Source organism: Etheostoma spectabile, unplaced genomic scaffold (genome assembly GCF_008692095.1).
Source record: "Etheostoma spectabile isolate EspeVRDwgs_2016 unplaced genomic scaffold, UIUC_Espe_1.0 scaffold00000296, whole genome shotgun sequence".
Lineage (NCBI taxonomy): Eukaryota > Metazoa > Chordata > Actinopteri > Perciformes > Percidae > Etheostoma > Etheostoma spectabile.
In genome coordinates this window covers 9,668-33,727 of record NW_022602583.1, presented here as the reverse complement: position 1 = coordinate 33,727, position 24,060 = coordinate 9,668, and the positions used below count along the sequence as shown (strand labels likewise).

Below are 24,060 nucleotides of genomic sequence, written 5' to 3'. Positions count from 1 at the left end.
AACTTAGCAGTTCTTTGTATTTAAGAGGACATGAAACGCAATTGCAACTACAGTGTTTTGTGAGCATCATTATTGTCAACTAGGGATAAGCGAGTACAGCATTATCTGTATCTGTATCGGTTTACCACATGAATTATCTGTATCCGTATCTGTACTCGGACTGGGCGGGGCCAAACCCGGAAGTGGGCAAATTTAACCCAGAAGTGGGACGGGTTGTCTTGAAATGGGCGGGGCTTAAACCATTATGTTATTTTAAGCATGCAATTTATTGATCATCAGCATTGAGCTTCAGATCAGTGGTGTTGTCATGGTAACAAACGAACTATATACAGAAAAAGTTCTGCAACAATAAATACAACGATGCGGTTGCAATTTTTAAGTAAAATGTAATGAAAAAGAGTTTTCATACTCATTATAACTTTCTTTTTTTAACTTTAAATTTTTCTATGATCAGTGTGATAATTTTTTTTTTTTTTTTTTTTTTTTTTTTCACACCAGGTATGTGTGAGCGTGTGTGTCTGTGTGTCTGTGAGTGAGTAAGTAAGAGATACAGAGAGAATAAAATAAAAAAAATTCTTTGATTTATTTTCTTTTTTTTTTTAAAGTAACGGTGTACAATATTGGAAACGACATAAAGCCCCTAAAAGCCCCTAATAGTGAACAGTTGAAAAGTGAGAATAGTGCAGAGAGTAGGTAATCTGTCGGTGTCTGGCTAGATTTTTTTTTTTAAATGTCCTGTTTGTTCTGGACACACACTCTGCACTCTTGTTTGCTAAAAACGCGGTGATCCGACCAACCAGCAGTCTGCAGGTTTTCTGCAGGAAAACCGCCATGATAGACCATTCAACAAGCAGTTCTAATGCACATGTTCAAATTTCAGTGATCCCTAATTCTTATGGTGATTACAAGACTGAATGCAAAGTGATCCTTTTAACGGGTAGCAGAGGCATTGGGTGGACATGATGATGGGATGCAAACATAGGTAATCTCTGCAACAACAAGGTGCTGCTGGGATTTGAACCCAGGATCTCCTGTTTACTAAACAGGCACTTTCACCCACTAAGCCACAGCACCTCCATTAGTAGGTGTAATGTTAAGTCTTAATTTCTCTTTTACCTTAAATAAGATAAACATAAAGTATACTGACTGTTAGTATTGGGAGTAACTTGTTACAAAAGTAACGCAAATAAAGTAATGTATTGCTTTTTGCTTTAACACCGTTTGAACCAGACTGGGGTGGACGCTTCAGGGCCTAGCATGAATTGTGGAGCAACAACTACGACCACAACAATGCCTTCTGACGTCCACTGTTCCCTCCAACATGGAGCTCTTCCAGCTTGTTGAGAAGCTCTAGCAGCTGGATGTGCTGCAAAACAAAAATGAGCTGGTGTCCAGGTCAAGATGCCTCCTGGGGGCCTCCCTAGGGAGGTGGTCCAGGCACGTCCAGCTGGGAGTAGGTCTCGGGGAAGACCCAGGACTAGGTGGAGGGATTATATCTCTAACCTGGCCTGGGAACGCCTCAGGATCCCCCAGTTAATCGGAAAAGGGATGTTTGGGGTCCCCTGCTGGAGCTGCTTGACAAAGATGGATGGATGGTTGGAACTCTGGTCACTAGCTCATTGTATTCTTGCATGACAGGCAAACCTCTAGGAGGCACTGTAGCTTAGTGGTTAAAGCACCTGTCTTGCTGAAGTTGACTAAAAAGAGGAATTAAAAAAAATCATCTTTTGGAAAGTGATCTTAAAGGGGTGATAGAATGCCAAAACGATTTTACCTTGTCATATGTGAATAACGACAGTTCGATCACTCAACGGGCATGGCTGATGTTTCACTATAAGGAGTTTCCCTGTGAAGTTCGACACTCAGCCCCTGAGTATTAGTAGCCCATAACCCAGGGGTTGATGGATCGAAACCATCCTCTGCTAGTTTCTATGCTTTGTATCAGCATTAAGTCTATTTCCAGTCTGTTGATGTTTAACAAAGCATCAGTTGCTGCAAGTGTCTGAAGTGAAATGTCTCCACCTGCTGAAGAGTAAACTTAATTTCATGTCAAGTTAATTTCATCTATAAAAATGGAAACTACATGGCCCATACCCGCCGTAACACCCATAAAACTGGAGCATAATAAAATAAATATACTACAATACAAATAAATAAATACAGTAAAATAGAGACTGTAAAACATGTACATTTAAATACCAAGTCTCTTGCTATTCCTTGACTAGTCGGCCACCCCTGCTTTGCATCGCTCCAGGTATGTAGAAAAAAAATCTGTTATGCACCTTTGCATTGCACTAAAATGTCAAAATTTGGACTTAAATCCAAAATAACATTACATTAGCGTTAAACTAATGAGGAAGAATTTGATAAATGTAAATCAACCAAAAACCAATCCAGGAACTTTCTCTTTCAAATATCACACTTGAATCTGTCAAGTCCTGACCATTCCCTGACCGGGAATTGAACACGGACCGCAGCAGTGAGAGCACCAAATCCTAGCCACTAGACCATCAGGGAGCCACATCTATCAAATTTATCTTAGTAGATGTGAGTTTCCTTTTCACTTACTGGAATGACTCATATTGTTTTAGGCAAGGAATGGTGCCTGGCTAGAGCTTCAGAAGGCAGGACATGACAGATTACACATCTGTCACATAGTCAGTTAGTATTCTTAACCCTCTGAACCCAAGAGACTTGTGCACGAGCAAAAACAGCACCTCTGATTCATAGTTTAAGCATTTAATAACCATAAATGATAGACTTACCAAAAATTGCAGCTAAAAGCTAACAAGTTAGCGTTTACGGAGGTCTCTTCTGGGTCTTTCTAGCCTCTACAGGTGATTTTTATCCAGCCTGGAACCTGTGCCTTTTTCGGGGTCATTGAGCATTAAATCCATATCGTCACATCCACGATTTATCCACTTTATGTCTATAATTCATCGCGTTTTTGCTTATTTATGCCACTAGCTCCGGGCTCCGTGTCTGCCCTCTGTTTACGGAAGAGAAGGAAGTAATATGCCCATATATGGGAGACAACGTCACACAAAGAGTATGGAGTCCTAAAGAGGTCAATCTTCCTAGTCACACTATGGTCACACTAGTCTAGTATGCGATATAAGATGCTATAGCGGAACAAAATAGATACCTACCGTTTTATAGAGGAACATGGCCCCACTGGTTTGAGATTTGTGATATATTTGGGCCTTATTGGAAGAATTGTAAATAGTATGTGCTTTATATGAGTTATATTGTTTATTATGTTTATTTTTGCATATAGAAGAACTGTTTTAGACACACAAATGTTTGTGTAGCATTGCTGTGTGTGTAATATCAATACATATGTCATTGTTATAAGTAAATGGCATAAGTAAATGTCATGAGGGCAAAAGCATCTGGACTTTCTTTGAAAAAATGTATGTATTTTGTCAACTGTATAAGTTATAATGATTATTTCTTCATCGTGTGACTCCCAAGACATATGAGAAGTGTTTTAGAGAGGAAAATGGCTTAGGTTTTACTGTTCTGTCTGTGATATCAATACATGTCTGTGAGATTCATGTTCCGTTTTATTTATTTGTCTTTAAGGTCCTACAACCATTTTTAACATGCAGGTGACCTCACTGCAACCCAAATCTTCTAATAACCCAGTTTGTCCTAAAAAAATGATGTTCATATCTTGACTGTAGACCACAGGGTTGATGTTTTACAAGCTTTTTTTATCAAATAAATCCAGACGGACAATGAACTGTAAAAATGGACACAAGCTGCATTGTCCAGTGATGGTGGTATAGTGGTGAACATAGCTGTCTTCCAAGCAGTTGACCTGGGTCCGATTCCCTGCCGTTGCAGTAGTTTTCATTGTGTGGTTACTTGCTTTATTTGTCAAGAAGTAACCAGAAAGCTTACTTGCCAAACCCGATTTGATAAAACAATGGATATCTGTTATGGTACAATTAAGAGAGCATGTCAATCAATCAAGCTGCCTCCACGAGGATCCACAGACACAGGGAGTGCACTACGATTTGCACTTTGCCCGTGTCTGGTAACTACTACTAACCAATTGAAAAGTTTATGAACATTTGTGCAAAGAGGTAAAATGCTGCTTTTCAGGTTGTCGTGGCCGAGTGGTTAAGGCGATGGACGCAGGTTTGAGTCCTGCTGTCAACGAAAGGCATTGTTTAAGAGACAACCAACATTATTTCGGCATAACCGACATTTATTTTTCTTGCTTTACAACTTTTTAGGAATATTTCAACATACTTTTAAGGAAGTGAATATGACTTTTTATGTTTTTGTCGACATACTATCCTATGACTTTTTATGAAATTTTTCGACATACTAAACTATGACGTTTTATGAATTTTTGACATACTATACCATGACTTTTTATGAATTTTTGACATACTATATTATGACTTTTTATGAATTTTTGACATATTATACTATGACTTTTTATGAATTTTTAACATACTATACTATGACTTTTTATGAATTTTTGACATACTATACTATGACTTTTTATGAATTTTTGACATATTATACTATGATTTTTATGATTTTTTTGACATACTATAGTATGACTTTCATGATTTTTTTGTCATACTTAACTACGACTTTTTATGAATTTTTGACATACTATATTATAATTTTTTCTTTAAAAGTGGAATTAGCTCAAATGGTAGAGTGCTTGCTTAGCATGCGAGAGGTAGTGGGATCAATGCTCGCATTGTTCAGAGGACTTTAGATTCTTCTTGTTTTACAACAAGAACCATAAATCTGGACTTGTTACGACATACTATACTACAACTTTTTAGGAATATTTCGACATATTATACTATGACTTTTTGTGACTTTTTATGAATTTTTTGACAACTATACTATGAATTTTTATAAATATTTGTACATACAACAGTATGAGTTTTTATGTTTTTTTGACATACTTTAGCATACTTTACTTACAGGGGCGGCTGTCGCTCGGTGGTAGAGCGGTTGCCTGCCAATCGGAAGGTGGTTCGATCCCCGCCCCTGCAGTCATTGTCGAAGTGTCCTTGGGCAAGACACTGAACCCCGAGTTGCCCCCGGTGCTGCGCATCGGAGTGTGAATGTGTATGAATGTTTATCTGATGAGCAGGTGGCACCTTGTACGGCAGCCCCGGCCACAGTGTATGAATGTGTGTGAATGGTGAATGTATCCTGTAGATGTAAAAGCGCTTTGAGCAGTTGTTAAAACTGGAAAAGCGCTATATAAATACAGCACATTTACATTTACTTTACGACATACTACACTACGACTTTTTAGGAATATTTATACATACTATACTATGACTTTTTATGACATTTTAGGAATATTTTGACATATTATACTAAGACTTTTATGATTTTTTTTGTCATACTAAACTATGACTTTCATGATTTTTTTGACATACTATAGTATGACTTTTTATGAATTTTTCGACATACTATACTATGACTTTTTATGACATTTAATGAATTTTTGTCATACTATACTATGACTTTTATGATTTTTTTCAACATAATATGACTCTTTTTGAAAAGGGGGAATTAGCTCAAATGGTAGAGCGCTTGCTTAGCATGCGAGAGGTAGCGGGATCAATGCCCGCATTCTCCAGAGGACTTTAGATTCTTCTTGTTTTACAACAAGAACTATAAATCTGGACTTGTTACGACATACTATACCACGACTTTTTATGTTTTTGTCGACATACTATCCTATGACTTTTATGACTTTTTTGAGATACTAAACTATGACTTTCATGATTTTTCCGTCATACTATACTATGACATTTTATGAATTTTTGTCATACTAAACTATGACTTTTATGAATTTTTGACATGTTATACCACAACTTTTTATGAATTTTTGACATACTATACTCTGACTTTTTTTGAATATTTGTCATAATATACTATGACTTTTTTTGAATATTTGACATACTAAACTATGACTTTTATGAATTTTCGACACGTTATAATATGACTCTCATGATTTTTTTGTCATACTATACTATGACTTTTTATAAATATTTCGACATACTATACTATGACTTTTTAATGACATTTAATGAATTTTTGTCATACTATACTATGACTTTTATGAATTTTTTGACATACTACACTATGACTTTTATAATTTTTTTCAACATACTATGACTCTTTTTGGAAAGGGGAATTAGCTCAAATGGTAGAGTGCTTGCTTAGCATGTGAGAGGTAGCGGGATCAATGCCCGCATTCTCCAGAGGACTTCAGATTCTTCTAGTTTTGCAACAAGAACCATAAATCTGGACTTGTTACGACATACTATACTACAACTTTTTAGGAATATTTCGACATATTATACTATGACTTTTTGTGACTTTTTATGAATTTTTTGACAACTATACTATGAATTTTTATAAATATTTGTACATACAACAGTATGACTTTTTATGTTTTTTTGACATACTTTAGCATACTTTACTTTACGACATACTACACTACGACTTTTAAGGAATATTTATACATACTATACTATGACTTTTTATGACATTTTATGAATATTTTGACATATTATACTAATACTTTTATGATTTTTTTTGTCATACTAAACTATGACTTTCATGATTTTTTTGACATACTATAGTATGACTTTTTATGAATATTTCGACACACTATACTATGACTTTTTATGACATTTAATGAATTTTTGTCATACTATACTATGACTTTTATGAATTTTTTCAACATACTATGACTTTTTTTGAAAAGGGGAATTAGCTCAAATGGTAGAGCGCTTGCTTAGCATGCGAGAGGTAGCGGGATCAATGCCCGCATTCTCCAGGGGTCTTTAGATTCTTCTTGTTTTACAACAAATTAAATTTGGACTTGTTATGACATACTACACTAAGACTTTTTATGTTTTTGTCGACATACTATCCTATGACTTTTATGACTTTTTTGAGATACTAAACTATGACTTTTATGAATTTTTGACATGTTATACTACAACTTTTTTTGAATATTTGACATACTAAACTATGACTTATGAATTTTCGACACGTTATAATATGACTTTTATGATTTTTTGTCATACTAAACTATGACTCATGATTTTTTTGTCATACTCTACTATGACTTTTTATAAATATTTCGACATACTATAGTATGACTTTTTATGATTTTTTTGTTATACTAAACTGACTTTTAATGACATTTTATGAATTTTTGTCATACCAAACTATGACGTTTATGAGTTTTCTACATGTTATACTACGACTTTTTATGAATTTTTTACATACTATACTCTGACTTTTTATTACATTTTATGAATTTTTGTCATACTAAACTATGACGTTTATGAATTTTCTACATGTTATACTACGACTTTTTATGAATTTTTTACATACTATACTCTGACTTTTTATTACATTTTATGAATATTTTGTCACACTATACTAGGACTTATATGAATTTTTTACATGTTATACTATGACTTTTTTTGAAGATTTGTCATATTATACTATGACTTTTATGAATTTTGTGACATACTAAACTATGACTTTTATGAATTTTCGACATACTATACTATGACTTTTTATGAATATTTTGACGTACTATACTATAAGTTACTACGAGGCTTTGAATTTAATTAATTTGTGGATGAAAATATATTTCAAACTGAATCATTGTTTTTTTTGACACACACACACACAAGCACACGCACACAACAAGCACACACACACGCACACACACACGCACACACACTTTATGAATAAACCTCAGATAGTTCAACCTGTTTTATTAGGAAGTTGTTTTACACTCTTTCAAAGTAAAACATGCATGCAACAAAACCTAAATAAGGTGCTCGGGTTTGAAAACTGATGCAAAAATAAAAATAAAAACAAAACTGAGTTCTTCTGTTCTCCAACAAGAAATAAGGAGGAATAAAAGGATCTGTCTCTGTCTTCATGATATCAGGTTGGCAATAATGAGCCAATACCTTATTAAATTTTTTATCAACACCCTTCACTCTTTGCAATTTTGCTCTGACATTGTTTATTTTAGAAAATTGTAACCAGCATTAAGCGAGTAGTTTTAGGTCTGTGTGAATGTGGGCCGAGCATTTACCTCGGCTGAACTTGTGAACATCTCTTTGGCATATTCCCAGTCTGATCAAGTCCAGGTGCTGGAAAATCTGTGATTCACGTTTTGAGGGAATGGGATCTCCATGTGCTTTCTTACCAGAAAGTTTCTGGAGGTCCAAATGGCATCTTTGATGGCGGCCAGGGTGAGCCACTGATTTGCAAAGTTACATGCTGGTATCTGTTTCTTTGGCCTGACGGATGGACAGACGACCCAAAAGCATAATACTTCTTGCCAAGACATAACAAGAAACAAAAAAAGAGGCGGGGGAGACAGAGTTAAGCCCTGAAAGAATAGAGAACTACAGACAAAAGATGTGAAATAGTGCCAAGTGTGACCAGAAGAGTTGGAAAAAAACTAGAACTTTAAAGTACAAACCTTTCTTTAAGAAATCTTTATTGTGCTCACATTGAACCTCATTTCTAAAACGTGCATACGACCTAAAACCGGCGTAGGACGGGGGTACGCCGATTCCTACGTAAAGTTCAGCAATGTATGTGGAGTACATAGGTCTCCACATACATTGCTTTTATTAAGATTGAAGACCAAATTGTTAGTTTTTATGAGATTTTCCCAACCACTGAGAGTGCGTGCGTAGCCTCGTTGGCACAGTAGGCAGCGCGTCAGTCTCATAATCTGAAGGTTGTGAGTTCAATCCTCACGCGGGGTTAGGTGTTTTAAAAACTAACAAACAAAACTGATGCTGGAAATACAGTGACTTTCAGGTGTTTGAATACTGGCACATGCACATGAATGGAAGTTGTGATTCTGTGGTTATTTCTGAGATTGAGACAACGAAAGGCATTCTTTAAGGGTGCTAGCAAACCAATGACTCATTACAGGAAGCCACCTGTCTACATTAATGTATTTCTTAGCATTTATTTTCAGTCTGAGTTACAAGATTTGCAGTGAACGTTGTATTGTCCAGCAGAACAGCAACAGGTGTGTTACTTTTTGACTATGATTTATATCGTAGCAGTGCAAGCATTTTGCCCAGGTGAGATTTCCAGCCACCACAGTTGCATTTACAGGTTTTGAAGCCATAGACAACATTGACATTACATGTTTTACCCAGGTTTCTTCTTTTATTCAGTGATATTTCAATTTCCTTGCGGGAGTCATCCCAAAAGGATTAATAAAGATAAGTCTATGTCTATCTCGAAAAAAGTAGTACAAATCTGAAAATCTTCAGGAGATGTAGCTCAGTGGTAGAGCGCATGCTTTACATGTATGAGGACCTGGCATCTCCAGCAGGTATTATAGTAGAGTCTTTAAAAGAGCTGCAACAGATATTACCTCCTGTGGTAATCTGACTGGTAGGGTTATAGGACGTAGTGGTAGACTAAGACCTCCTGTGACACAAACTAAGCGGTCAGCTCTGTCTTTTATACCTCAGACTATCAGACAGCAAAACAAGCACTTTAAATGTACATTTTTTACAGTTTCTATTTTACCGTATTTATGTACTTGCACTGTAGTATATTTGTTGTATTATACTCTGGTTTTTATGGGTGTTACGGCGGGTATGAGCACTGTAGTTTCCATTTTTATGGACGAAATAAACTTGACATGCCATTAAGTTTACTCTACAGCAGGTGGAGACATTTCACGTCAGACACTTGCAGCAACTGACACTTTGTTAGACATCAACAGACTGGAAATAGACTTAAGTTGGCCAGTGATTGTTGCTTTTTCATCTTTGTTGTTATTTTTGTGTGCCTTTAATGTCACACATGTGGATATTATGAAATAAACTGCATAGAAAACTTTTTTAGGAAGTGTAAAGGTTCTGTGGTGTAATGGTTAGCACTCTGGACTCTGAATCCAGCAATATGAGTTCAAGTATCAGTGGAACCTGGTTTTTAAGCCACAGCACCGGTGAAAAAGATCAACCTTTCAACTTTCCACATCTAGTTTAAAGTAAGCTAACAGGTTTAATGTCCTTGGCCATTTAGACTGTAAACAGTACGTTTACATGGGGGCATGTTGAGGAGTCACCTGCTTGTTAATGTAATTGAAGGAGCTCCAAATTTGACAGTATTGACTGGAAGTGATAGGCTTTGAGTTACATGGGGGATACACACTTTGCATTCAGTCTCGTAATCACCATAAAAATTAGGGATCACTGAAATTTGAACTTGTCTTGTTGCAGTCAGAGTATACAGTGTTCATCCTGAATGGGCCAGTATAGTTCATCAGAACTGCTTGTTGATGGTCTTTTAGCTTTGGAACCCCCCTTTCCCCACAGCTTTCAATTATCAGATATGGGTGGGGGAGTGGGCACTGTGTCCAACCTTTTCTGTGTAAAAAAAAACACTAAAGACGTCTCTTGGATTAAAGACATAACCTCTGCGGAGAACCTTTTACCAAATCCAGGTGCCCTTGGCATAGTTCTGATCTTTTGGGGTTTGGATCAGGAACCAACACATCTGGACTCAATGTGGGCATTGTACGACAATATTTGACACATTTAGACCATAACGACAGTTATCAGTTTATTTCCCATCTGGCAGGTGTAATTGTGGACACAGTTGGACATTTTGAAGATAATTGCACAATATTGACCCAATTGTCAGTCTATTTCCCATCTGACAATCAGAAAGGGTGATGCAACAAGAAATTACCAGTCCAAACCATCGCGGTAAGCCTCACTGGGTGTCCAAACTAAAAGGATAAGAGGCAACTTGGTAGACTCCTTACTGATGTTTAAATCTGTACTCACAATGCCCTATTTTTTAACAACAGCCAATCACAAGTGTTACATGTGAATAATCATTGTGTGATTAATCAGGAAGCTCACATAAAAGATAGTTGCAAGGTCTACTAAATGTTTAACTTTACAACCCGTAAACTGTTGGAACCTTGGTCCTTCCTTCAAAATGTGAATTGAAGATATTCCAGTCCCTGGACATGTAAAGCAGAGCAGAGAAGCGTGCTGGGCCCATAACCCAGAGGTTGATGGATCGAAACCATCCTCTGCTAATTGTTATCTAGTCTACCACTACGTTCTATAATGCTACTAGTCAGATTACCACAGGAGGTAATATCTGTTGCAGCTCTTTTTAAGACTCTACCATAACACCTGCTGGAGATGTCATGTCCTCATACATGTAAAGCATGAGTTCTACCACTGAGCTAAATTTTTTTCTGAGATAGACTCAGACTTATCTTTATTAATCCTTTTGGGATGACTCCCGCAAGGAAATTGAAATATCACTGAATAAAAGAAGAAATCTGGGTAAAACATGTAATGTTAATGTTGTAAATGGCTTCAAAACCTGTAAATGCAACTGTGGTGGCTGGAAATCAAACTTGGGCAAAATGATTGCACTGCTATGGTAAAAATCATAGTCAAAAAGTAACACACCTGTTGCCTTTCTGCTGGACAATACAACGTTCACTGCAAACGTGGTAACACAGACTGAAGCTATTCTGGGACATGAATGCACACAAATGGAAAGATAAAGGAGAGAGGAGCTCAGTGTGTCAAAGGAAGTCCCCCGGCAGTCTAAAACTATCACAGTGTAATTAAGAAAGACAGGGTAAAGAGAGGAGCCTGGTTGGGCTAGAACTCTCCCCTGCTGGATTGAGCTGTACTGCACCGCCTTCCTCTAGTTTTATATTGTGTTATGTTTACTCTTAAATGTGATGAGGGTGTCTGCGTAAACTTAAGTACACAAGGTCAGACCAGACGTGAGAATTTTTGCAGCCTACGCTCACGTTCAAATTGATAAATGCCGAACTTTGGGTGGGAATCGGCGTACGCCCGTCCTACACCTGTTTTAGCACATTTCATAAATGAAGGCCCATGTCAACACAATAAAGATTTCTTGAAGAAAGGTTTGTCTTTTATAGTTCTAGTTTTTTTCCAATTCTTCTGGTCACACTTACTCTCTCTGGTTGCACTATTTCACATCTTTTGTCTGTAGTTCTCTATTCTGTCAGGGCTTAACTCTATCTCCCCCACCTCTTTTTTTATTCTTGTTATGTCTTGGCAAGAAGCAATATGCTTTTGGGTCATCCGTCCATCTCTACATCCGAATCAGAAATTCTTTATTGATCCCCAAACATAAAATCTGGAAAAAAATGCTCCTTCGAGCCAGATTTGAACCAGCGACCTAAGGATTTCAATTTTATGCCTCTACAGTCCTCCGCTCTACCAACTGAGCTATCGAAGGGAGATAACGAATGCCTAAGCATTTCTTGATTTTTCTCTACAGAAAACAATTAAACTTTCACCGGAGACTAAACTTTGATTCAGTTTGCAGCCTTCAGTCTTTATTCTATATACAGAGTCTTAATTCCAGCCAAATTCCTCCCTTGCTGTAACAAGAAACTTCTACTACAGTTTGGCGTCACAAACAGGATTTCAAGGAGGAATCAGAAAGGGACTCCACCGGTGACTGATGAGGGCGTGCATCCAGGGATCTGATGATCACCTGCCTCTAAACCTCGCCAAACATCTTTGAGAGAGAGAGGGTCAGAAAGCTCCCCTGATTCCACTCTGAAATCCAAACGACAAGGAAGCAATTTCAAACAGCGGGGTAAGTTAAAGTTTCAATTCTGTTGGATAAATTATTTAAATTGGACATTGAGACGGTTTGTGAGACAAATATTGACTGTGATTTAACTGAGGGATTCGGTGAAAGTTATCTTTTGTTTTGTAAAACTTTGGGTTGTGTACAAAACAGGAGAAAAGAGAAGGTATTTTTTTTTCAATTCTTCTGGTCACACTTGGCACTATTTCACAACTTTTGTCTGAAGTTCTCTATTCTGTCAGGGCTTAACTCTGTCTACCCAAAATCTTCTTCTTTTTTCTTGTTATGTCTTGGCAAGAAGTTATTATGCTTGTGGGTCGTCTGTCCATCTCTACATCAGAATCAGAAATACTTTATTTATCCATGAAGGGAAAAGAGGGTTCCTTCGAGCCGGATTTGAACCAGCGACCTAAGGATTTCAACTTCATACCACTACAGTCCTCCGCTCTACCAACTGAGCTATCGAAGGGCACCAACATGTATGAAAGCACTTCCTATTCTTGTGAATGTGATGACACAGGACCAAATTTTGCAAAAACATTCACAAGAACTCATAAATCAATGATGAGAAAACCATCCTCTGCTAATCTCCTTTGCTGGTGACACAATGGTAGACAATCAGAAGGGTGATGCAACAAGAAATTATGGCCCTCAACCTGATTTCCATGGTGAGATAAATCATAATCTAACTGCTGTAATTGTTGACAGCACCGTGAAAAGTAATGTTCTTGAGGAAAATCATGTTCTGGCAGTTTATTTTGACAAATCGACATCCACTACCCTCAAGTCATGCTGTCTTTCCAGTGATGTGATTGGTAAGTGGTTGGGCTGTATACAGGTTTTAATCATATCCATCGGTTTAAAGATGCTCACAAAACGCTTTACTTGCAATCGCGTTTCTCGCGCACATTCATGTCCTCTTAAATACAAAGAACTGCTAAGTTCTTTATTCCCAATATCAACTCTCGGACATTAGTTCCAAATGAAAACAATTGTTGTCAGAAGTGGGATTTGAACCCACGCCTCCAGAGGAGGCCGCGACCTGAACGCAGCGCCTTAGACCGCTCGGCCATCCTGACTGATTCAACAAATTTCCAATAAGACCTGTTTAAAAGATTATGATTTAGTAAATTAAACATGTCATGATATAGTTTCTCAGTCATCCATGTCATAGTTAACAAGGGAAGGTTTCTCAACTGTCAGCCCAAATATATGGGCGTTCATGGAGACATGGAAGAAAGTCACCAGGGTGGCAATGTGTTTGACAATGGCAATACATTGCACGGGATGTGAAGACAATGTGCAATACAGGCCAAATCCTATGGTGGGAATCAAGATCTACCAATGTTTCTGTCTACAATGTCCACCTGAATCCAGAAATGTCCCTGCCAGATGGGAAATAGACTGACAATTGGGTCAACATTGTGCAATTATCTTCAAAATGTCCAACTGAGTCCACAGATATACCTTCCAGATGGGAAATAAACTGATAACTGTCTTTATGGTCTAAATGTGTCAAATATTGCCGTACAATGCCCACATTGAGTCCAGATGTGTCCCTTTTGGTTCTTGATCTATGCTATTACCCCAAAGTTCACAACTAGGCCGAGGGCAACTGGACTTGGTAAAATGTTCTCTGCAGATTTTTTGTCCCTTATACAAGAGACTTCTTTTGTTGTTGTTTTTACACAGAAAGGGTTGGACACAGTGCCCACTCCCCCACCCATATCTGACAATTGAAAGCTGTGGGGAAAGTGGGGTTCCAAAGCTAATAGACCATTCAACAAGCAATTCTGATGAACTATACTGACCCATTCAGGATGAGCACTGTATACTCTGACTGCAGCAACACAAGTTCAAATTTCAGTGATACCTAATTTTTATGGTGATTACGAGACTGAATGCAAAGTGTGTATCCCCCATGTTTCTCAAAGCCTATCACTTCCAGTCAATACTGTCAAATTTGGAGCTCCTTCCGATTACATTAACGACCAGGTGACTCCTCAACATGCCCCCACCAACGTACTGTTTACAGTCTAAATGGCAAGGACCTGTTAGCTTACTTTAAACTAGATGTGAAAAGTTGATCTTTTTCACCTATACTGTGGCTTGAAAACAGGTTCCACTGAGATTTGAACTTAGATCGCTGAATTCACAGTGCAGAGTGCTACCCATTATACCATTGAACCTTTAAAAGTGTTACAAGGGTTTGCTAGGCAGTTTCTTTCATAATATCCACATGTGTGATATTACAGTTTTTTTGGATTGCTTACACACTAAAGTTAAAAGTAGTACACTATTAGCAAAACCTTACACTCAAGAAGCAAAAGATCAGCCCATATTTGCACAACTATAAGCACATTGTCAACCTCACACTTGTTGCAAAACTCTACACACAGTGATTTGCAAAACACTAAACACACTTAACATACATTACACACAAAAATCTATTATGAAGTCACTTCCTTGCAATACCAAAGCACTGACTGTCAAATTACCGCACCTTCCAACCAATTGATTCAACACAGTCATCAGGTGTGCAAACACTTGTTTGCTTAATTGGAGACACACCAATCAGGTGTGTAAGCACTATAAAAAGCAGCAGGTGAGTTCATCGGTCTTCAAGCACAATTGAAAGAGTCAGAGAAATAGTAAGGTCGAGGTCGAGGTCGAGGTCGAGGTCGAGGTCGAGGTCGAGGTCGAGGTCGACAAGGAGGAGGAGAAGGACAAGGAGGAAGAGGAGGAAGGGGAGGAAGAGGAATCAACAGAGGAGGAATCAACGGAAGAAGAAGAGATGGAGGCCATGCTGGAGGTAGAGGAAGAGGAAGAGGAAGAGGAAGACGAGAAGGTGCTCAAAGAGGACCGAATCTGACAAATGAGATCCGTGCAACACTGGTTGACCACGTTGTCAACCACGGCCTGACGCTGAGGGAGGCTGGACTGCGAGTACAGCCAAATCTAAGCCGATACACAGTGGCAAGTGTGATAAGAACATTTCGACTGGAAAATAGGTATTGTAAAAATATCATCACATCAAAAACATCTGCACGGTTTCAGCAACTGCTTACAGTACTGTATTCTATGCACTATCAGCACTTCTGTTACCTTTTCCTGTGAAATGACTGTACTATTGTTTACTGTTTTTTTCTCTACATAGGATTGAGGGTCAGGGACGACGAGGGGGAAGGCCTCCTATGTTCACAGAACAGCGAGAGGGACATAGTAAACATGGTTTTGGCCAACAATGCTATAACCCTCAATCAGCTCCAAGCTAACATTGTCAATAACCACGTCGGTTTCAACAATATCCATCAGGTCTCAACATCAACACTGGCACGCATCCTAATAAAAAACCATATTCAAATGAAGCAAATTTATCGAGTGCCTTTCGAGCGCAATTCCGAAAGGGTGAAACGACTGCGGCATGATTATGCAGAGGTATGTATTCACCTAAGCATTGTGATCTTGCATACTGTCTCATAATCTTTTACTGTACTGTAATATGTATACTAGATCTACACTGAACACAATTTTGCCTGACACTGTTCTTCAGAGAGTTTTACAAATGGATGGAGAGGAGATCCAGCATGAGTTCATTTACGTAGATGAGGCTGGGTTCAACCTGACGAGAACACGAAGGAGGGGAAGAAACATCATTGGCCACAGGGCTATAGTCAATGTCCCAGGGCAACGTGGGGGTAATAGAACACTCTGTGCAGCCATTACACAGAATGGGGTCCTCCACCGCCATGCCCATATGGGCCCTTACAACACAGCACTCATACTTACATTCTTGGACCAATTGCACAACATAACAGCAGCAGATCAAATCGATCATATGCAATACATTGTTGTCTGGGACAATGTCTCTTTTCACCGCTCTGCTCTGGTTCAGAACTGGTTTCAGCAACATCCACATTTCACCGTACAATATCTTCCACCATACTCTCCATTTCTCAACCCTATAGAAGAGTTTTTCTCGGCATGGCGGTGGAAGGTATATGATCTCCGTCTCCAGGCTGAGGTACCCCTCATCCAAGCCATGGAGGAGGCCTGTGACCAGATGGAGGTAGCAGCAATACAAGGATGGATTCGTCATTCAAGACGTTTCTTTCCAAGGTGTCTTGCTAATGACAACATTGCCTGCGATGTTGATGAAATTCTCTGGCCAGATCCAGCTAGGCGAAGAGACAATGTCTAGTTTTGTTTTTTTGTTTTTACAGTAAACTTACAGTACAATACGTAAAGTGACATTTTGTTACCGTATTATGAATCTCCATGTCAACATTTTGGGCGTGTTGAGAAATAAATGAGTTTCTTCAGTCTGCAACATTGGTCTTGTGTAGTGTTTGGTGAATTTACATTATATTTGTACTTTGTTGATGGTAGCCAGCTCTAATCATAGGGAAGTAGAAGTGCTAAAAGTGTTTTAGGTTTATCACAGCAGAGTGGAACTCGTGCAAACAGAGTATAGTAATGTGAAACGTGTGTGTTTCATATGGTAACAAAGTGTGGTTTTTAGACATAAGTGTATAGTTTTTACAAGAGTGTTTAATTATGCAAAGGATCTGTAGTGTTGTGCTAATTGAGTGTAGTGTTTTGAAAACACGGGCCCTGTTTTGAAAATCGTGCTTAAGCAATCCAAAAAAACTGTAATGAAAAAGAAAGTTGATGTGTTTATTAGGGGTGATCCGAGTACCCGGCTGAAACGAGTATCCGGTACGGATAGAGCACTTTTGCGGAGTACAAGTATTATTCGAGTAATATGAGTCAATATCCGTGCTCGGATTGAATAAAACTCCTCAACTGGCCGCGCAGCGTTCTGTGATAATCACAGCGCCCCCCCCGCCTACAAACCCGCTCGGATCAATCACACACACACAGAACATGGAGAAATGCGCTCTCTCTCTCTCTCTCTCTCTCTCTCTCTCTCTCTCTCTCCTCTCTCCTCTCCCTCTCTCTCTCTCTCTCTCTCTCTCTCTCCTCTCTCTCTCTCTCTCTCTCTCTCTCTCTCTCTCTCTCTCTCTCTCTGCTCTGGTCTGGATCTGTTCCGTTAACGTTTAGGGTTTCTTCAGCTTCAGGTTTGTTTTTTAACTTCGGTTTGTAGTCCTTACATAGTAACCAGTAGATTTCTGGTGAACGTGGGGTTTGTAGTCCTTACATAGTAACCAGTAGATTTCTGGTGAACGTGGGGTTTGTAGTCCTTACATAGTAACCAGTAGATTTCTGGTGAACGTGGGTGGGGTTTTGTAGTCCTTACATAGTAACCAGTAGATTTCTGGTGAACGTGGGTTTGTAGTCCTTACTAGTAACCAGTAGATTTCTGGTGAACGTGGGTTGGGTTTGTAGTCCTTACATAGTAACCAGTAGATTTCTGTGAACGTGGGGTTTGTAGTCCTTACTAGTAACCAGTAGATTTCAGGTGAACGTGGGGTTTGTAGTCCTTACATAGTAACCAGTAGATTTCTGGTGAACGTGGGGTTTGTAGTCCTTACATAGTAACCAGTAGATTTCTGGTGAACGTGGGTTTCAGACACGCTGCTTGGTTTAAAGGAAACTCCCGTTGTGTCTCTGCCATCGGAGATTTTTTTTTTTTTAACTGCCAGCTGCAGTTCATTATGTCATCATCACTATTCATTATGTCATCAACTTTCTTTTAGATTAATGCATATACTAATTAAGTTAATTTTTGATTTATCATCACTATTCATTATGTCATCATCACAATTCATTATGACATCAACTTTCTTTTATATTAATGCATATACACATCAATTTTCTTTTTGATTAATGCACATACACATCAACTTTCTTTTTAATAAATGCATATACACATCAACTTTCTTTTAGATTTATGCATAAACACATCAACTTTTTTTTAAATAACTGCATATATACATTTTGATTGAAAGACAAGAACTCATCAATAGAATTTGAAATAAGTTCGCAAAATTCTTTGTCTGCCAATAGAAGAGAGTTAAATCTCCAAAGAGGTGGGCTACGTTTATAGGTAGAAAGTTGAATATCTAATAATAAAGGTGAATGGTCAGATATTACAATACCTAAATAGTCAGAGGAAATTACACCTGCATTAGGCGTACTGTCAATAAAAAAGTAATCAATCCTAGAATATGAATGATGCACCTGGGAAAAGAAAGATAATTTTTTAATGGTGGGGTTACGAGATCTCCATGGACCAACAAGACCATTCCGTCTCCTAAAATCAGAGAATGTTATAGACATAGCAGATTGAGTCAGATTTCGAGGATTAGAACAATCCAAGATTGGGTCAAAAACACAAATAAGATCCCCACCGAAGATCAGCAGGTGTGTATTCAAGAAGGGAATTACTCAGCAATCTGTTAGCGAATTCAACATCATCGAAGTTTGGGGCATTTACATTTACAAACAAACCCTCTTTTGTGAAAAAGTACCAGCAACCATGAGGTATCTGCCATTCCTATCAGCAACAACATCAGTGGATGAGAACTGAACTTTCTGCTAACTAAAATGGCGACTCCTCTAGCTTTTGAATTAAAATTTGAGTGGAAAACTTGAGCCACCCAGGGCAATGTAACCTACGGTGATCTTTGAAACATTCTGTAACAATGAAATCTGCACACAATGGCTCGTGGACCATCACCAGGCTTGGGTTTGGGTTGGAGGGTCCGGTGGGACCTGTCCAAAAGAGGCTCTTTTTCCAGACCCAACGCTTCCTTCAGTAAGGCGGCTACACATAACTGCACATATACATAAAATCTATTTTTGATTAATGCATATACACATTCATTGTCATCATCACTATTCATTATGTCATCATCACTATTCATTATGACATCAACTTTTTTTATAGATAATGCAATACACATCAACTTTCGTTTTGATAAATGCATACACACATCAACTTTCTTTTAGATTAATGCAAATACTCATTAACTTAATTTTTATTAATGCATAAACATATCAACTTCTTTTAGATTAACACATATACGCATCAACATTCTTGATATTACTGCATATACACATCAACTTTCTTTTAGATTAATGCATATACACATCAACTTTCTTTTTGAATTATGCATAAATACATCAACTTTTTTTAGATTTATGCATATACACATCAACTTCTTTTAGATTTATTCATATACACATCAAATTTCTTTTAATAAATGCATATACACATTCATTATGTCATCATCACTATTCAATATGACATCAACTTTTTTTATAGATTATGCATATACAGATTACTTTCTTGTTATTATATCATCACTTCATATGTCATCAACATTCTTTGATATTACAGTATTTCTGAGTTGCTAAACACATTTTTTGAACATTTCTCTCGCTTTCCCAAAACCTTAACACAAATCACCAACTTAAGCTACACTGTCAAAACCTTTGACTTGTCTTGCTATATCAAACAATTGCTTCAGAACTATGTTATCTTTACCCAAAACCAAACACTGTTTTCAGATATCACACACATCCAGCTAATGCATAAACACTACACAGCAGTCATTACACACTACAGAGATAAATGCAAAACACTGCACTCAAAGCAGAGCAGGGGAAAAATTTGATATATTATGAAGTGCTTGCACAATCCTGCACACAAATAGTCACAAACAAAATATGCAGCAGATAGATAGCAATGTCTTGGAATCATTCTGCCTCAGCATCATGCCTCTGGGCATGGTCAGGCCACAGGACCTCATCAACATCACAGGCAATCCTGTCCCTTGCTAAACAACGGGGAAAGAATCCTTTAGCATGACGAATCCAACCTTGAATCGATTCCACTCCAATGTTGTCACATGCTGCATCCATTGACTGAAGGAGATTTTCCTGTGCATAAGGAGTTCTGTCATAGACCTTCCACCTCCATGCAGAAAAAAATTCTTCAAGGGGATTAAGGAAGGGCGAGTATGGTGGGAGGCACACATTTATAAAACGTGGGTTATTTTCAAACCACTCACGGATTCTAGGACCACAGTGAAAGTTCACATTGTCCCAGATTACCACGTACATGGGATGCTCTGCCTGCTCATCACCTCTCTCTTCACGTCTCAGTAATGCTTCCTGTAGAGCATACAGAAAGGTTATAAGATGGGCAGTGTTGTAAGGTCCTAAAGTCACATGGCGGTGAATAACCCCGTAGCTGCTGATGGCAGCACATATGGTCACGTTGCCACCACGCTGCCCTGGCAACTCTACAATGGCTCGTTGACCAATAATATTGCGGCCTCTCCTTCTCCTCTTGGTGAGATTGAAGCCAGCTTCATCCAAGAAGATGCACTCATGAGGCCTCTCCATGGAATCCAGTTGAAACATTCTCTATAGAATGAGAAAAAGTTCATTTTTGATATAACGTAAATGACATAGCATTCCAGGCTTCATGACTCTGTATACATGTGCTGCATTACATTCAACACAGTAAAGATGTACAGTAACTCAATAGTGCTTTATAATCTCTGGACATTACGTATTACTTACTTGTACATATTGATATCGTAGCTCTTTTACCCTCTCAGAATTTCTCTCAAATGGTACTCTGTAGACTTGTTTGAGACTTATCAGGTTGCGTTTCAGGACACGGTCAATTGTGGAGAGACTCACACTGTTGATTCCTTCAAAGTTCTCGTTGTCTTCCTCAACTCGCTGTTGTATTTCTCGCAGACAAATGAGATTATTTTGAAGGACCATATTGACAATAATGGTCTCCTGCTCTTGTGAGAATATACCTCTCCTTCCACCGGCATGTGGCAGTCTTTCAATTCTAGCAAATAAAACATCTTGTTAGAATTGTACAGACAGACCTAATGCAATGTAACCAAATATGTAAAATACATAAAATATATATTTTTAGGGAAGGCCAAATAATGCACTATTTAGACACATATTTGCTTGTGTAACATTGCTGTGGGTGTAATATCAATAAATATGACATTATTATGTTATTAGTGGCATAAGTAAATGTCATGAGAGCAAAACGTCTTGACTTTTTTGGAAAAAATGCATGTATTTTGTCAACTGTATAAGTTATAATGGTTATTTCTTCACAGTGTGACTCCCAAGACATATGAGAAGTGTTTTAGAATGAAAAATGGCTTAGGTTTTACTTATATGTCTGTGATATCAATACATATCTGGAAGATTCATTTATTATTTATTTATTTATTCATCTTTAAGGCCCTACAACCATTTTTAACATGCAAGTGACCTCACTGAAACCCAAATATTCCAATAACCCAGTTTGTCCTAAAAAAAATGATGTTCATATCTTGACTGTAGACAACAGGGTTAATGTTTTACGAGCTTTTATATAAAATAAATCCAGACGGAAATTAAACTGTAAAAATGGCCTCAGGGCCAAGAGCGTTAACAAGTATAATATTACTGAAATGTAATTAGCAATGCGTTATATTACTGTGTTAAAGCAAAAAAGAATACATCACTTTATTTGCGTTACTTTTGTAACACTTTACTCCCAAATCTGCCAGTCAGTATACTGTATGTTTAGCTTATACAAGGTAAAAGACAAATTAAGACTTAACAGGGTAGCTGCTCGTGGAGGTGCTGTGGCTTAGTTGGTTAAAGTGCCTGTCTAGTAAACAGGAGATCCTGGGTTCAAATCCCAGCAGCACCTTGTTGTTAGAGAGATTACCTCATTTGGCATATCATCATCATGTCAACCCAATCCCTGTTAAAGTACCCTGGTAGCAAATGAAAATGGCATGTTACATTTACACAGAAACACTAATAACATGCCCTCAAGGTGTTCTATTTGCCTGATAGCTAATGAAATTAATTAATAAATGCGCTACTTTGGCTCCATTACAGTTCTGTGTCAGTCAACTGCTCCATTTCACTCACCACTGAGTCAGACTTAATGCCCCGCCCACAACAACATCTGATTAGCAGGCAACTTAAAAACAAGTACAGGTAATCTCTGCAACAACAAGGTGCTGCTGGGATTTGAACCCAGGCACTTCTGCTGACTAGACAGGCACTTCAACCAACTAAGCCACAGCACCTCTGGGGATGAACACGGATGCATGGCCATTATGGAGGTACTCGGTTTAAACAACTGAGGTGGTTGGGTCATCTGGTAAGGAGGGCCTCCGTAGAGAGCTGGTCCAGGCACGTCCAGCTGGGAGGAGGCCTCGGGGAAGACCCAGGACTAGGTGGAGAAAGTACATCTCCAACCTGGCCTGGGAACGCCTCGGGATCCCCCAGTTGGAGCTGGTTTATGTGGCTCGGCAAAGGGCAGTTTGGGGTCCCCTGCTGGAGCTGCTGGACAAAGATGGATGGATGGAGGGAACCCTTTTCACTAGCTCAGTGTATTCTTGCAAGACGGGCTTAGTTGCAGGAGGCGCTGTAGCTTAGTGGTTAAAGCGCCTGTCTTGTAAACAGGAGATCCTGGGTCCAAATCCCAGCAGTGCCTGGTCGTCACGGTATGAAGTGTTACCACATGGTTGCCGATACTTAACGTGTGCAACCCAGTTATTGCCTGATTTTTTTAGATCACTAAAGTGACATGTGATGTTGTATTGTACCCTAACATTACATGTGTCCATGTAGTTGCATATCCCAATATAGTCAACTAATATCAAATAATAAATGTATTAATTTTTATTACAGCAGCATCGAAGATGTTAAAATCACACAGTCAGCGCCCAAAGTGCCTTGGCCTGTAAAGTTCATGTTCATTTCACCTCTGACCTCAGTCAGCATCACATGCACCTGAAACCCCACCCAACAGTGATGTCACAGGGTCCTGGTGTACACCTGGGCCACGTTCAGCCCAACAACAAGGTTTAAAAGCATTAAAAAATGGGTCCAATCCATTTCACTTTAGATATTTATTGCCCCTCAACAACGCCACAATTGGGCAAATTATATAATGCTTGTTAAGCACTATAGCAAAAACAAATAACAAATATATACACTCTTTGTAGTGCAGATAACATAAACATTAACTGATAATGAGGCACTGCTGGGATTTGGACCCAGGATCTCCTGTTTACAAGACAGGTGCTTTAACCACTAAGCTACAGCGCCTCCTACAGGTTTATGTGTCATGCAAGATTACAATGAGCTAGTGACCAGGGTTCCAACCATCCATCCATCTTTGTCAAGCAGCTCCAGAGAGAGCTATAGAGAGAGAGTCTTCCGCTGAAGGCTCTACCACATGACTGTGTTTCACCAATCAAACGTCGTTGTGCAGTCACGTGACCATACTCGATCTCAGGATACTCAATCTTTACTTTATTCAAGAAACTCATGCTTCAGAAGCAGACGCGTCATTTTGGAGGAGTCAATGGGGAAGAGATGCGTAGTTTTAGGTAATAGGTCGGCAGGGGTCGCTATACTGCAGGG

General features: G+C 38.5%; 2 protein-coding genes and 9 non-coding genes across 11 annotated transcripts; 5 read left to right on the top strand and 6 right to left on the bottom strand.

Annotated features, from left to right (window-relative positions):
• Positions 1-1,000: 1,000 nt before the first annotated feature.
• On the bottom strand, positions 1,001-1,074 carry trnat-agu (transfer RNA threonine (anticodon AGU)). The gene has a single exon. It is a non-coding gene; the product is annotated as a tRNA-Thr (tRNA).
• Positions 1,075-5,556: 4,482 nt separating this feature from the next.
• Positions 5,557-5,629, top strand: trnaa-agc (transfer RNA alanine (anticodon AGC)). The gene has a single exon. It is a non-coding gene; the product is annotated as a tRNA-Ala (tRNA).
• Positions 5,630-6,765: 1,136 nt separating this feature from the next.
• On the top strand, positions 6,766-6,838 carry trnaa-agc (transfer RNA alanine (anticodon AGC)). Its single transcript has one exon. It is a non-coding gene; the product is annotated as a tRNA-Ala (tRNA).
• Positions 6,839-12,230: 5,392 nt separating this feature from the next.
• On the bottom strand, positions 12,231-12,318 carry trnay-gua (transfer RNA tyrosine (anticodon GUA)). Its single transcript is given in 2 exon segments — positions 12,231-12,266; positions 12,282-12,318. It is a non-coding gene; the product is annotated as a tRNA-Tyr (tRNA).
• A 741-nt stretch (positions 12,319-13,059) lies between these two features.
• On the bottom strand, positions 13,060-13,147 carry trnay-gua (transfer RNA tyrosine (anticodon GUA)). Its single transcript is given in 2 exon segments — positions 13,060-13,095; positions 13,111-13,147. It is a non-coding gene; the product is annotated as a tRNA-Tyr (tRNA).
• A 138-nt stretch (positions 13,148-13,285) lies between these two features.
• On the top strand, positions 13,286-16,879 carry LOC116674448 (uncharacterized). The gene is made up of 3 exons (XM_032506921.1): positions 13,286-13,346; positions 15,836-16,116; positions 16,232-16,879. The coding sequence occupies exons 1-3, from the start codon at positions 13,286-13,288 to the stop codon at positions 16,877-16,879; spliced, it is 990 nt and encodes a 329-aa protein (XP_032362812.1).
• Positions 13,675-13,757, bottom strand: trnal-cag (transfer RNA leucine (anticodon CAG)). Its single transcript has one exon. It is a non-coding gene; the product is annotated as a tRNA-Leu (tRNA).
• A 3,464-nt stretch (positions 16,880-20,343) lies between the features above and the next one.
• LOC116674447 (uncharacterized) lies at positions 20,344-21,530 on the bottom strand. The gene is made up of 3 exons (XM_032506920.1): positions 21,175-21,530; positions 20,658-21,015; positions 20,344-20,423 (listed from the first exon to the last, which is right to left on the bottom strand). Exons 1-3 carry the CDS (start codon positions 21,382-21,384, stop codon positions 20,344-20,346), a joined length of 648 nt encoding a protein of 215 aa, XP_032362811.1. The 5' UTR covers positions 21,385-21,530.
• Positions 21,531-22,253: 723 nt separating this feature from the next.
• trnat-agu (transfer RNA threonine (anticodon AGU)) lies at positions 22,254-22,327 on the top strand. The gene has a single exon. It is a non-coding gene; the product is annotated as a tRNA-Thr (tRNA).
• Positions 22,328-23,052: 725 nt separating this feature from the next.
• On the top strand, positions 23,053-23,125 carry trnat-ugu (transfer RNA threonine (anticodon UGU)). Its single transcript has one exon. It is a non-coding gene; the product is annotated as a tRNA-Thr (tRNA).
• A 544-nt stretch (positions 23,126-23,669) lies between these two features.
• trnat-ugu (transfer RNA threonine (anticodon UGU)) lies at positions 23,670-23,742 on the bottom strand. Its single transcript has one exon. It is a non-coding gene; the product is annotated as a tRNA-Thr (tRNA).
• Between the last annotated feature and the right edge of the window lie 318 nt (positions 23,743-24,060).

What these genes read in the sequence shown, in the direction of transcription:
- LOC116674448 (XM_032506921.1), top strand. Translation starts at nt 13,286, where the DNA reads ATGGTAGACAATCAGAAGGGTGATGCAACAAGAAATTATGGCCCTCAA. An exon ending in CCCTCAACCTGATTTCCATG is followed by an intron (nt 13,347 to 15,835) that starts GTGAGATAAATC and finishes TTCTCTACATAG; the next exon opens with GATTGAGGGTCAGGGACGAC. An exon ending in TGCGGCATGATTATGCAGAG is followed by an intron (nt 16,117 to 16,231) that starts GTATGTATTCAC and finishes ACTGTTCTTCAG; the next exon opens with AGAGTTTTACAAATGGATGG.
- LOC116674447 (XM_032506920.1), bottom strand. Translation starts at nt 21,384, where the DNA reads ATGGTCCTTCAAAATAATCTCATTTGTCTGCGAGAAATACAACAGCGA. An exon ending in TACGATATCAATATGTACAA is followed by an intron (nt 21,016 to 21,174) that starts GTAAGTAATACG and finishes CTCATTCTATAG; the next exon opens with AGAATGTTTCAACTGGATTC. An exon ending in TCACTGTGGTCCTAGAATCC is followed by an intron (nt 20,424 to 20,657) that starts GTGAGTGGTTTG and finishes CCCGTTGTTTAG; the next exon opens with CAAGGGACAGGATTGCCTGT.